The sequence below is a fragment of the Bubalus bubalis genome, chromosome 6 (assembly GCF_019923935.1).
Source record: "Bubalus bubalis isolate 160015118507 breed Murrah chromosome 6, NDDB_SH_1, whole genome shotgun sequence".
NCBI classification, from domain to species: Eukaryota; Metazoa; Chordata; class Mammalia; order Artiodactyla; family Bovidae; genus Bubalus; species Bubalus bubalis.
The window spans coordinates 74,748,528-74,763,313 of record NC_059162.1 but is presented as its reverse complement, the minus strand read 5'-3'; the positions used below and the strand labels follow the sequence as shown (position 1 = coordinate 74,763,313).

At 36.6% G+C, this 14,786-nt stretch overlaps 1 protein-coding gene across 4 annotated transcripts in view; it reads left to right on the top strand.

Moving 5' to 3' along the window:
• The window catches only part of LRRC7 (leucine rich repeat containing 7), a 609,335-nt gene that overhangs the window by 591,995 nt on the left and 2,554 nt on the right, over window positions 1-14,786 (top strand). For 2 of the 4 annotated variants that reach the window (XM_025288475.3, XM_006077621.4), the window contains exon 27: window positions 6,662-6,752. In XM_025288475.3, coding sequence (XP_025144260.3) covers window positions 6,662-6,752 — 91 coding nt within the window. Of the gene's footprint in view, window positions 1-6,661; window positions 8,601-10,225; window positions 13,364-14,786 lie in introns of those variants that run through there. The other 2 variants (XM_045166132.1, XM_025288482.3) reach the window with 2 other exon arrangements.

Here is a 14,786-nt window from a genome sequence, read left to right as displayed (position 1 = left end):
TCCCAATATGTCCTCTTTTAACAGCAAGCTCTCTACAAAAACAGAAACCAACCTGGCTACAAGTACTGCCTGAAACTGAAAGGTTGATTTTTCAGTTTCTTTTGTGGTAAGGTAAAAGACATACAGTGTAGGTTGTTGGGAAACTGCTTTCAAATAAGGAATTCATTTGTTAGAAATATTCATTCAACATATTTGATAAGAAGAAACAGGCATTCTAAAATCAAAGCAGATAAATAAGTAAATATCTTCAGGATTACTATGTATTATCAGTTTCATGCCAGAATTTCTATACAAATAATAGACAAAGTTTTCAGTTTAGTCTTTTCTATTTTGCCTTGTCTTTTTTTGAGCCTGAACTCATGAAACATGCAAGCTGCAGCACATGAGTACGTTTAAGACAGAAGAGAAATTCTTATTTATGTTTTAGTCTATCAAGATTTTTTAATACTATAATAAAAGCCGCCGAGACATCAAACTTTCTCATATTTAAAAAGTGCAGTGTAAAATTTTCATTGGAACTCTCTAAGAATTAAAGGTCTGTAGTTCAGATTTTTGATAGAAAGAAAAATTTTTCAAATGACTTGGCATAGTCAGTGTAGTGTTGATTATACAATATGAGCCACTAGGGAAGCCCCCATACTCAGCCCTAAATATATCTTAATATTTAATGAAATTAAAATTCTGCAATGGGAAATAATTCAAGGTAGTTAATGTGAAACATAATTGTAATTACCTAAGATACCCACTATTTTGTCTCTTAACATCTGTCTTTCAGGATTAGACAACATGAAGTCCAATAACACTAATAAGATTGCCTTACATTTTCATTTTCCTTCATCCTAAGAGTTATACACATTCAAAAGTACACTATATTAATGTAAAGAATCCGCCTGCAATGTGGGAGACCTGGGTTTGATCTCTGGGTTGGGAAGATACCCTGCAGGAGGACATGGCAACCCACTCCAGTATTCTTGCTTGGAGAATCCCCCTGGACAGAGGTGTCTGGCAGGCTACAGACCATGGGGTCACAAAGAGTCAGATACGACTGAGTAACTAAGAACAAAAGCAATGTATATCTAATACATAAGATATGTGTACTGGCGTTTTAAATCTTTGTCCCTTGAAGGGGAGTTTAAATCAATTTGAAATCATATAACAAATCTCTAATCCCATTTCTCCTTTGGATTCTAAGAAGAGTCATGCTGTCCTTCTTATTGGATAATCCCACCAATTTTGTGGCCAAACCTTCTCAGAAACTAGTTTTTAAATATAAAGCTTTGAATAATAAGAATACAATGAAATTCATGGAGAATTACAGCACCCTCTGGAAAATGTCTATGGCATAAACATCCATAATTTAGCCACTTAACAAAATATTTACCAGAAGGAAATCAAAGATAAATTCGGAAAGGAACAAGAGGATGAAATCCAGAAACTGAGTATGTTTTACAGTAAATTGATAAGCTTTAATTGCAAACCTCTATTTTTGTTAGAATTGCAAATATTATGTTCATTAACCCTCTGTCTTTCCATCTCTAAATCATGCAAAGGAGCAATTTAAAAACATTTTGTAGCACAGATGCTAACTGGAATTAAAATAAGGAAGGATACCTTCTGGAAATAATGTTGCTATAGTAAAATGATCCTTTATACTTCAAATCAGTTAAAGTCAGAAATCAATGAATTATGTATTCTTGAAGCATAAAATTTTCTGAGTATCTTTTCTTTTGTAGATTGTTTTCTTTTTAACTTCATTTTTACTTAATAAACCATTCAGTTAAGTTGCAATTTCCTCAAAATTGGATATATTTTATTATAATCCATGATAGTCTGTATTTATATAAAACATACTGCTACTGCTAAGTCACTTCATTCGTGTCCTACTCTGTGCGACCCCATAGACGGCAGCCAACCAGGCTCCCCTATCCCTGGCATTCTCCAGGCAAGAACACTGGAGTGGGTTGCCATTTCCTTCTCCAATGCATGAAAGTGAAAAGTGAAAGTGAAGTCGCTCAGTCATTTCCGACCCTCAGCGACCCCATGGACTGCAGCCTTCCAGGCTCCTCCATCCATGGGGTTTTCCAGGCAAGAGTACTGGAGTGGGGTGCCATTGCCTTCTCCGTATATAAAACATATATGTAGCCAAATTTGACAGCATATTTTAAAGATTCATTAGTTTATTAATAGGATTTGTTCTTCAAATTGTCTTTTGTATTTATATTATACATATTCAAAATATCAAATGCATAAATGTAGATTATATGCATTTACATTTCAAAGCATTATCAGATTTATACTCTGCAATTAAATAGAATAGTATCCTCCTTTATTTCCTCAGCTCTTCTTCTAATCACACACATGAAACAGCCACAAGACTTTTCTAACTGAAATATTGTGATTCTTCTAAACTTCATATGGATTGGAAAAGTCCCACATACATGTAGTAACATAACTGTCTGATTCCCTGTCTGAACCATCCAAGATGTAAGCCAGATAGCCATAATCACTTTAACAAATACAATATAATTTTTTTTTGGCTCTTCTAACAATGGAAGAAGAAAGTTCTCTACAACTGAGATTTTATCTTTTCCTTCCATTCAAACCCCTCTATTCTTGCCTCTCCTGGCATCATGCCTACCGTAATTTCCATATCAAGAAAAAGCTCAATTAATCTTAAGAAGTGAATTCACTGAATGAGTCTGTGACACTCAATGAACCTAAAAACATTTATTTCAACCTCACAACACCCAGTGAAATGAATTGTGTCAAGATACAGAGTCATGACATAAATTCCCATCTAGACACTAGCTGTGTGAGCTTGGATATTTCATGTAATCTCATTGATCTTCACAATTTTCATCTAAAAAGTTGCTAAGAAAAAAAAACAAAATAAAAGTTAAAAATTGCTAAGATTAAAATAGTTCCTTCCTCTGACATTTTGCCCTTCTGTTCTTTTTACTATTCTTGTTACTTAATGAAAATTGTATTTCTGAAATTCAAGAAAGTAATAGTGAAGTAATATTAATAGTAGTAGCTAACATTTATTGATTGTTTATAGTGTGCCAGGCCTTGTCCCTAAGCAGTTGATATATGTTAACTCATTTAATCTTTAATAAACTTTCTAAAATAGTTTGCTTTCTGATTTTTCAGAATCCTTTTGGTAATGTGAAGCCATTCCCAGGAAGTCTCTAGCTGTGGTCTTTTAAATAGGCCCCTTGAGATTCACCAAAGTTCTGGCTTAGAGCCAAAACATTTCTGGGGACTAGAATTACAGGTAGAGTCCTAGCGTTTGTTTGACTCAATGATCTAATTTATCAACTTGCTTATTTCCTACTGGGAAATCAGCTCTTTGTGTTTCCAACTATATAACTATCATTTATATAGTTACAAAGCATGTACTTTGTACTTATAAAACATGAATACTAAAAGCTGATGCTTTAAAGCAGTTATTAAAAGCTAAATTTATACAAGGAGTTTCCCTAGCCTTGAATCAGAACCTGGATGGTGGGTCTGAACATCTTGAAGCCTGATTTATTGGAAACTGACCCAGATTCCATACCAGAGTTCATCTAGCTATGTGTTTTTCCCTGCTGTTTCCTCTGTGAGGCAGAAAACTGAAGCCACTAGAAAATACTTGATCACCTTGGATTTCCTGCTGCCTTTATGAGCCCTCTACCTTGATCCCCATCAGGACAACCCTTTCCAGTTCTCCTCCTGCCAGTTTTCCTGTTCCCTCCACTCAATGCACCTGTATCTTCTTCCTTTAGTTCAACCACCTAGTCAGCTTTCTGTCATCCTCTGGCATAAAAGACTGGGCCCTCTTTCACTTTTCCCTCCCTCACTTAAGACAGATTTACCTAGATGCCCAGATCCATGGGATCGCAAAGAGTCGAACATGACTTAGCAACAGAGCAAGAACAACAAGGTCAACAACAAACACTGTCTTTCAGTTCTGCTCCTTGCATCCAAAGCTACGGCCAATCCTGCTCCCCTCCCTAGATTTTCCTTCTTTCACAATGCTCCCTTTTAAACTTATTTTCTAGTAATTCTCTCAGCAAGAAATAATAAGAAGGAATATTATAGTATCAGATGATAAAGACCTAGTTTAGCTGTGTAACCCTAACCTAATGCCTGTTACTAAAGGGACACTCTGACCTCCTTCCTGAACTCCAGTCTTTTATTTCTAAATGTATGATTAACATTTCCTTGCATGTGTCGCCAGTACCACAAATTCTGTTGTTTTCCTGACTAAGCCAGCTGCTTCTCCGAGATTTCCATTTTCTGTTAACGGCATCATAATTTGATTTTTCATTTATTTCTTATGCCCTTATCCAATCAGACGCTTAAAAGTTTTCTCCTTTTTAATGTTCCCTTTCAGGTCTCACTGCCCTAGCAGACGGACTCAGTCTTTCTACTTTTGAGATGGTTCACATGTAACTACAACAACAACAATTAAGCCAGAGTTAAAAATTAAAACTATAAGAATGAAAGATTCAGCATTTCTTTAGATTCTAATTTAGGACAAAGTGTTATTCTTACAAGTACTCAAGTTAGATTAAACCTGTTAGGAATCTGAATGAGAATTATTGCTTTGAAACCATGATGTACTAGGCATCACCACAGTTTCCCTTGACTTCAACATTCCTTCCTTGCCAAAGCCACTTCTCTTATTTGAGATTCTGCATGAATTGAAAATAAAGAAGTGGAAAATTGGTGTAAAAAAAATTGCAGTAGGAGATAGGATAGCAACTATTTTAAGGATAAAATGTTGGTTAATTTATCATGATCAATGAAATAGCAGTTCAAATCACTGGGAGCAAGTGTAGTGTTACTATTTCAGTAAAGTATTGCAAGAAATAATAAGAAGGAATATTATAGTATCAGATGATTCAGCCCTAGTTTAGCTGTGACCTCAGGCATGTTGCTTAACCTCTCTGAGGTGTAACTCTTTTATTTATAAAAATAACAAAACTAGTCTAGATCACCCAGAAATTTATTCATTTCTGAATGGGATTGAGAACCACTGATAGAAATAATGAATATATTTGCCTTTAACAATGAGGGAAATAGAAATTATCTTTTTAATATTAAAATGTTTAAATTAAGAACTTTTCAGTGAGTCAAAATAAGATTTAACTATACCATATGTTTTGTTTTACACAAGTGAAGCATTTGACAGAGTTGGTGGGTTTATCAGTTCAGTTCAGTTACTCAGTCGTGTCTGACTCTTTGCAACCCCATGGACTGCAGCACGCAAGGCTTCCCTGTCCATCACCAACTCCCGGAGCTTGTTCAAACTCATGTCCATCATGTCGGTGATGTCATCCAACCTTCTCATCCTCTGTCATCCCCTTCTCTCCCCTTCAATCTTTCCCAGCATCAGGGTCTTTTCCAGTGAGTCAGTTCTTTACATCAGGTGGCCAAAGGATTAGAGTTTCAGCTTCAGCATCAGTCCTTCCAGTGAATATTCAGGACTTTAGGATTGACTGGTTAGATCTCTGCAGTCAAAGGGACTCTCAAGAGTCTTCTCCAACACCACGGTTCAAAAGCATCAATTCTTCAGTGCTCAGCTTTCTTTATATCAGTGATTATATGACAAAAATGGTCCTGTGAACACTTCTAAACCACATTAACAGAGTTCCTGCAAAAACAAAATAAATCAGAACAAGAACAAAATAACTATCATATTTCAAGTGTATCTGTGTAGTACTTACTAGTGTTTCTCTGTGATTTGCTTAGTGGCTATAAGATTATGGCATCTGGTCCCATCACTTCATGGGAAATAGATGGGGAAACAGTGGAAACACTGTCAGACTTTATTTTTGGGGGCTCCAAAATCACTGCAGATGGTGATTGCAGCCATGAAATTAAAAGACGCTTACTCCTTGGAAGGAAAGTTATGACCAACCTAGATAGCATATTGAAAAGCAGAGATATTACCTTGCCATCAAAGGTCAGTATAGTCAAGGCTATGGTTTTTCCTGTAGTCATGTATGGATGTGAGACTTGGACTATAAAGAAAGCTGAGCACCAAAGAATTGATGCTTTTGAACTGTGGTGTTGGAGAAGACTCTAGAGAGCCCCTTGGAATGCAAGGAGATCCAACCAGTCCATCCTAAAGGAGATCAGTCCTGGGTGTTCATTGGAAGGACTGATCCTGAAGCTGAAACTCCAATACTTTGGCCACCTCATGCGAAGAGTTGACTCATTGGAAAAGACTCTGATGCTGGGAGGGATTGAGGGCAGGAGGAGAAGGGGATGACACAGGATTAGGTGGCTGGATGGCATCACCAACTCGATGGACATGAGTTTGAGTGAACTCCAGGAGTTGGTGATGGACAGGGATGCCTGGCATGCTGCAATTCATGGGGTTGCAAAGAGTCGGACATGACTGAGCAACTGAACTGAACTGAACTGAACTACTAGGACAATCATAAGTAGGATATACTAGATAATTGATAAGTATTTGTTGGATTAATAAATTGAGTTGAAACTGGGTGAAATTAATTAGTTGTTTCCATAGTTACAATTCTGATGTGAAGTTTAAAAACACGTGACTTTTGGTTGCTCATACTCTCTTGAATCTTATTATTAGAGACAACAACAATGTGATAAACAAGTATCTTGCATTGATGACCCTGTTTTATTTGTGTGTTTACAGGCCAATGGACATAGTTTTGTACATATGGAACACGAAAAAGCTGTATTACTACTGAAGAGTTTCCAGAACACAGTAGACCTAGTTATTCAACGTGAGCTTACTGTCTAAATATTTTTTATAAATAGTGAAGATACGTCTAGCCAGACCTAATGTTCAAATAAATTTATACATAGAAACAAATTTTGCCAATTGCTGGACCAATGGCAAACATTAGTGCCAAATGTATAATACTATAATGTTAGCACTGATCATCCTTAAAAATGTTAACTATATAAATATGATGTTCATGTGGTTATGTATTAGTTTTAATTGTCAGCCTCTGGCTGTGCATTGGTGCAGTTTTAGTTTTGATTTTGTTTTTTTTTTAATTGAATAAGTTTCTTCTCAAAGTGGATTTCATATAATTTCGGAGCACGGAAGCACACACAAGCTCTTTATGAATTCTGCTCTCCATCAGAAACACTGCCTCAAAATTGTATATGCCTTTATATAGAAAATACGAATATAAAGAATTGTAATTCCCATAAAATATTTCTAGCACAAAGTATATGTTGGCATATAAACAAAAAGAATATAGAGAAAAAAACAATATTTTCATAAATTAAACATCTCGGATTGAGAAAGAAAATATATCTTAAAATAAGACTTTACTATATTGAATCTTTTTCAATAAAAATTACAAGATAATGCCTTATGAAAGTAACTGTACATATGGTATAAAGTGTTTATATTTGGTTCCATATTCATTTGCTAAATTCTCATAACACAGAGTGAAATATTTCATCAGTTAGCCATTTACCTCTGGGACCTGAATAAAAGATAGAACAACCTAATTTGTTCAATGCCTTTAGCTAATTACAATACAGACAGAGTTAAGAAACAGACTAAAGGTCATTGTAGATAAATCTTTTTCACCACAAATGTAAGCAGTGAATGATGGGTGGCAGCAAGGTGTTGCTTTATTTCTTTCAAGTTTATGTTGATTATAAACTGTAGCCCTGTGATTTCTTTACTTGTAAATGTGGAATTTATTTGTGTGTTGCTTTATCCAATTTGCTACTTTTAAATCATTTTAAATGAGTTTGGGGTATTGATAAAATTTATCATTAAGAAAGACTTGTTAGAAAGTTATGGGGGTGATAAAATAAACTTTGGTATTTAAATATGAAACTTCAAATATAATTTCTCAGAGCCATGGTCTATCTGTATTACTAATTTCCATGCCCACCTTGGAGGGCAAAGTAGAGAAAATATCTTTTTTCCCAAAAAAGTTGCAAAGTACATATAATCTTAAATTCTGTCTCACTGAAGAGCAAGATGAGCATCATTAATATAGAATTAGTTATTTTTACATTGGAACTGTTTTCCTTTACAAATGATCAAAATCCATTTTATAACCCTTTAAAACTGTTTCTTTTATGTATTAGTCATTCATTTGATTAAAATATTAATTTCACATTCCAGAATAATTTCCCAGAGTTGGTTATATGCATTCTCTCTCATATTTTGACATAGCTCTCTTTTTTAAATATATATAATGAATTTACTTTACATGCCAGTGTTCCAAGTATTTTGTTACGATTTTCACAACAGTATCACATATTGATGTCACCAAAGCTCTGAGAGTAATATTTGTAAGTTAACTGTTTTATGGGGGACATTGAAAATATTGTATTTTTGTAGGGTCTATTAAAATGAGTGTCACTTATTAGAAGTACAGTGGTATTTTTTTGGCAATAGAATTTGTCACTTGAAGGCAAATGATACTTCACTTTATAGATGATGCACTAATTTTGATGTTGCTTTATGTCAGGGTGACATTAAACTATGATTTTATAGGCTTTGATATTTAGCAAATGATTGAATGATTGGCCTATTTAATATGCTTCCCAGAAGTAACTTTTAAATGCATTTTAATATATTGACAATTTCTGATGAGAAATGTCTTTCAGAGCCTAATTTATTCTTTGCCAAAAACTCACACCAAACTACCATACCAGCCACTATATTAGGATGATCATCAGTAGTCAAGATCGAGGCCCTCACTGTCTTCCCAAGATCACTTAAAGGAGAAACAAGCTCATGGGTGTAGTTTGGTAGCCATGAAGCAGCTCCAGTCACCCCATTAGTTTTGTTAATCTTTCGTGGGATAATTGGGAGAAGAGCCAGATAAAGGACTTCCCAGTCTTTTTTCCTTATGTCAGGTTTCCACATCAAACACAGGGTCTTAGGAAATGTTTCTGAGGCCAAGTGGAGAGAACCATGATCTAGTAAACCCTCTGCCACTCCTGACAGACAACACTGTCTTGGGCCATGCTTTACTCCTTCCTGTTCTCAGGAAATGAGAAAAAGAGAAAAGGGACCCCTGACCAACTGGAAAGGAAGCTGATGTGCAAAGCACCTCATTGTCAATTGTACTGCCATGCTGCATACTGAAAAAAGGCAGGTAATAATGAAAAGAGGTATTTTTTTTTAGGTTGACTGAAAAAAATCATTGATCACTTAAGGGGGAAGAGTCTTATTGATTCCATGGGTGACCAAAACCAATAATACACAAATTTGTGGTATTGGTTTTTTTGGAAGGACTGGCTTTGCTGTTTGAATTAGCATCTGGTTTATGCTAACAAAAAAGAACAAGCAAAAGTTAAGGGTGTCCCTTTAAAAAAGAAAAATCAACAGCCACAAAAAAGGGGGTGGAATTCATGATGACTCCAATAGACTCACCTTGGTCTTTGATTTTTATTAGGATCTTTCTGCTGAGAAAGCTGTCTTATACCTGACATGAGTAAGACATAATGGGAGGGAATGAGAAAAGTATTAGGTGAAAAGAATAAGCACTGAAAATTACTAGTAGAATTGTTGCAGATTTTGCAAGCCAAATAGACATTAGTGGACTTTTTTTTTTTTTACTGTTCACATGGCTTATCATACATTATCACCAAAGCTCTCTTATGATAATTCTAGCTTACCAGACAACACAAGCTACCTAAACAAACATAACACTTTCAAAATATAAGGATCTTTTTGACAAGAAATATTGAAAGTCAGTATAACATACAAATATTTATATCATGATAATTTATTGCTTATTGAAATCTATCACATATATGTGTCCCAGTTAATAAGAACTGTAATTATATAGACGTCAAATAATCTGGGCCTAATGTTGGATTACCTCCTTCAGGATGGAAAGCAGTTTTAAAGAGAGAGCGACAAATCAGGATTGATTAGTTCTTAACCTTAAAGATGATTCCACATATATCACTAATATAATTACATATTAGAAGCAGGACTGAGATATGTTTTAATAGGTGAGCTAAAGAGAGGGAGTATTCAAAGGAAGGAAAACTTTGAAAAAGTTAATTTTATATATTCATACATGAAAAGTATCTGAATTTGGCAAAATGACTGATGAAGGAAAACATTTTACTTTTAATCACAAAGTCAATTTAATAGCTCCACCACAATTTAAAGCCTTGGAAAACAGTGTGTGTTTGCCAACTTGCCTTTCTATTGACTTTTAATGCTGTCCTCAGTAAATCTCTGCCCCTTGTTGACACACAGATCAAGAGTCTATTCTGACAACTTCACACCTGGCAAAGGGCACCACAGCATAACCAGATGAAAAACCATGTTGGCAGAGGACCACCACTCTAAGTCTTTGGTAAATTCAATCAACATCTTTGGCTGATTCCTGATACACTGACCATATAACAGGTTTTTTGAAACACTGGGTCAGTAAAAAGTTATGCACATAATAAAATCTAATCAGTTAAGAAGACAGGTCCTTTATGTAGTATCAAGAAAAACAAGGTTGAGTTTTCCTCTCACAGAAATGCTAAATCATTCTGAGGCTTAATAAAATGTTCAAACGCTGGGTTGGTGATGTGCCCTCTCTTTTGGTTGTATTAGTGTTACCTGATCATCTGGGAATTGGGAGGAAATCTTCAATCTGCATGAACTTTTTTCCTTAGTAATACACCCAGAAAAGCATCCTGGCTTGGCCCAGAGTATTGCCCCCATCACTCTCAGCACAACCATCCCTCAAGTATTCATTACAGCGAGAAAATAGAGTGTGGGCTGTGGAAAAATAAATGTGCAACAAAGAAAGCATGTAGGTCAATATTACAGGAGATCCCGGTCATCACCTCTCCGAGGCATCCTTTCAACCTCATTTGATCTAAACTCTTCAGAGAATGCTTTTTGAAACACTCTACCATACGAAACTACGGCAGATCCAATCAAGCTTTCTAGTTATATTCCGAACCTTCTGGGGTTGTTTTTGGTTCTAGAATGCAAAACTGACCTGTCTTCCTCACTGCTGTTGCTGCTATAGATCCATACCTCCAACTCCCCACGACGTTCCAAGGGCAGATGACTGCTTCTGTCCTGCTGACACAAGGATAAGAGGCCCCCTTAGAGTTCTGTTTGGAGACCCCTGACTATCAACTGATGGTTCCAGCTTCCGGTTTGGGAGGAAATTTCTTGGGTGATCCAGGAACCTAGTGTAGTAGCATTAACCAAGGCTCAAAGGTGGAGCATGGATTATGTCTCTGACAGCATCAAACAAAGCTCGTGTGCAAGGGTGAAGCTGGCAGGCCTTCAATAGAACTGTTTCCACTTCTGTTTTTGAAACGTTGGATTTTACTACATTGAGGACACTCTCTGAGGCTCCCAGCTGATTGTCATGGGGACAGGTTCCAATCGTCCTCACCTTTGACACTGTCTGCAAGAGAATGATTGGGAAATACTGTCCTGTGATAGTATAAACTCCATGATTTTAACTTTGGAGAATTCAAAGATTTCTGATAAATGGAGGGAGAAAGTCTACCTTAAGTTTTGAATAAAGAGAGTAAATGAAAACCTAGGAATTTTATTAAAGCCTTGGGCTTTTAACTATGTGATTATCATAATCTTCTCTGAGAGCAGTTCTTCAGGAAGTAAAGAGAGAAAAACAGAGAAGGAAAATAATTCACCAGCCCTATCTTTAGAAGCATTATTTTATCTGGTAGCTTTTTCTCTGTTGGATTTTGATGTGTAACAGTGAGCTCTTGCTTTGCAACAACCCGATGAGCACTGAACGAGATAAGAAGTAGACGTGGATGTAAAGCAGGCACAGATGAGAAGGTTATCTCTACAGCCACACCAACCTCCCCTAATTTTCCTGGGCTGCATAACTCACTTTTCTTGGCCTAATTTTGTATTTTGTTAATAGCAGCACCTCAGAGTAGAAGATTGTGAAATTCAAGCAGTGTTTATGTAGAAAGCAGTGAAATCCTGTGACTCTGCAGGTGAAAGTCTTATCCCTTTTTCTGTGGGTGGGGAGGCTTTTAAAATATTTCATTCTTTAAGCTAGTGTAACTTTTAATGTTTGTAGGAAAGGATGTTGAGGGGAAAAGTTAAATGAATCATCCAATCTTTCTCTACTTTTGAAAAAGTATATTTTTCTCAAATCTATCCTTGTTACACAATTGTATTATTTGTGTCAGCTTTTTTTCCCCCCCTTCTTCAAAATAACTGGATGAGTAAGCAGCCTAAAAATAGTCCAGTAACTCTATACCTAGAATAAAACATCTTAGTACAGAGCCTTACTTTCATCAGCAAACTCTGTAATTCCTCCATAGGAGAACTGTAGCTGAATCTCAGATGCCTAAGATATGTCATTCATAAATTCAAAACATTTGGGGACAGTTTATTGAGGAATATAACAGAAACATTAAATGTGATGTTAACAAATATTTGTTGAGCATCAGCTATATAGCAGGCACTATGAGGGCTGTAACATGGTCTCCTCTGCACAGAATCTCACAATCAAGGGAAAAGATGGGAGAACTTCCCGATCAAAGAGAGTGCACGGCCATATGGTGAGTCCCTGTGCCTCTGCCCTCAGCCCATGCGTTGCAAAAGGAAGCAGCATCCTTATCTAGTCAAATCTCTTTGAGGTTTGAGCAGGTTACATGTGGAGCTATAAATAGGTCTTCCTACTGGGTTCTGTGGTCTTTGGGAGGTTATATGAGTATTTCCCAAGACTTAGGACAATATTTGAGAGGCTAGAAGTGGCAAGAGTGGATGCCTTACTGGACAAGATAAATAGCAACTGTAATCCTTTGAATCTGTGAAAGAAAATTTCACCAATTTGTTCCAGAGAAGAGAGAGACTATTAGAAAAAATGATATCCTTCAACCTGGCTCTGCACTGTGCCTGTATGTCACTGACATGATGGAAGAAAGAGATAGAAGCTGTATTTTTAAAGGCTTGATGTGTTTGATTGAAGAGATTCTTCTATGCTTAATGTACCCAAAGGATCCCTCCTATGACTACTGCTTCTTACAGGCCATCAAAAAGCATGAGTCCAGAGGATCAATATTAGAATCACTCATGACCCACGGAGAAATGCAATGAGTTGAATATTCATTCAGCTGGCTGCATGTCATGTTTATTTACCTCACTTACTTCAGTGAGGTGAAAAGTATTTTACTGAGTGCTGTTCAGACTAGCCCATGAAAATACTGCTTGCATTAAGTGGGATCAGACATTCACATATCGTGGACATCTGTTTATTCTTTCAAGAAAAGTTTGATTATTTGAATCTAGGAATTACTTGTTTTCATTCAATCTGTGCATATGCAGTGTTTTATTTTTTTTTTAACAATTTTATTGAGGTAAAATTTTTCCCCAGGTTTTTTTTTGGGGGGGGAGGTTATTGTTATTGTCTTTTTTTTGGCTGCACCATGTGGCATGTGGGATTTAAATTCCCAGACCAGAGATCAAACCTGCACCCCCTGCAGTGGGAGGTAAAAGTCTTAACCACTAGCCCACCAGGGAAGCCCCCATACCAGTGTTTTGGACACCTAAAATCTTTGCCTTTCACTGAGTACTTTTTTGCCCACAATGGTCCCTCTATTGAAATGTCTTCCTCTCCCCATTCTCTTTGTAAAGTATCAAAATTATATGCAGCCTTCAGGATCCAGTTCAAAGATTACCACCATGAAAATTTCCCTAGTATTATATTGGAAGAAGTTTCTCTCCCTAATATTAATACCATCATATTACTTTTTGTAGGTTTTATAGTACTTATTACATTCTACCTTCAGTCATACAGGTTTGATATACCTTTGTTCTTTCCTCTCTTAAAACCTGGATGCTTCTTGGGAGGATCAGACAATACTTAAAAGAGGCATTCTAGACTGAAGAGCTTCGAGGAGGCACATCTGGTTTTGCTTTCTATGTATCCTTAGGGCCTGTAGAGTGTTAGAAGCATAGCAGGTGCTCAATAAATATTTGTTCAGTGATTAAGTGGATGATAGGCCTGGCACATAAACACATTTACTGGACTAAACAAGAAGTTGATGTTCGATTTACATAACAACTTTAAACCATGAAATGTTCACTTTCTCAATTCATTCTTTTCTTTCTTCAATTCTCCCTTTTAACCCAATCTTCCTCTCCTCCTCAGCATTTCTTCTAAGACCTTTTAGGTTCTTGTGCTGTGTTTCAACAGTTGTATTTGATTTCCCTTTTATATTTTCTAAGGACCTTGTGATGTGCTTAGTCACTCAGTCGTATCTGACTGTTTGTTATCGCATGGACTGTAGCCTGCCAGGCTCCTCTGTCCATGGGGATTCTCCAGCAAGAATACTGGAGTGGGTTGCCATGCCTTCCTCCAGAGGATCTTCCCAACCCAGGGATCAAGCCCAGGTCTCCCACAGTGCAGGCAGATTCTTTACCGTCTGGGCCACCAGGGAAGCCCATGAATATTAGAGTAAGTAGTTTATCCCTTCTCCAGGGGATCTTCCCAACCCCAGAATCAAGCTATTGCAGGTGGATTCTTTACCAGCTGGAATACCAGGGAAGCTAAGGACCTTAAACACCATCCAAAAATTTAAGAAACAACTTTTGTTCATTTAATTGGAGTACATCGTATCAATCCTTTTGATTTCATTTGGGTCTTCTCTCCTTGGAAGAAGTCATGCAGATGGATGCCAGAAATCTCCCAGAGAAATGAATGCAAAGGTTAAACTTATAGAGCCATGGTCTTGGTCTTAGAGCACCTTAGAGATAATCAAGCCCTGTTTCCACATTGTACCAGAGGCCCAAGACCTGGAGAGGTCAAGTGATTTTGTAA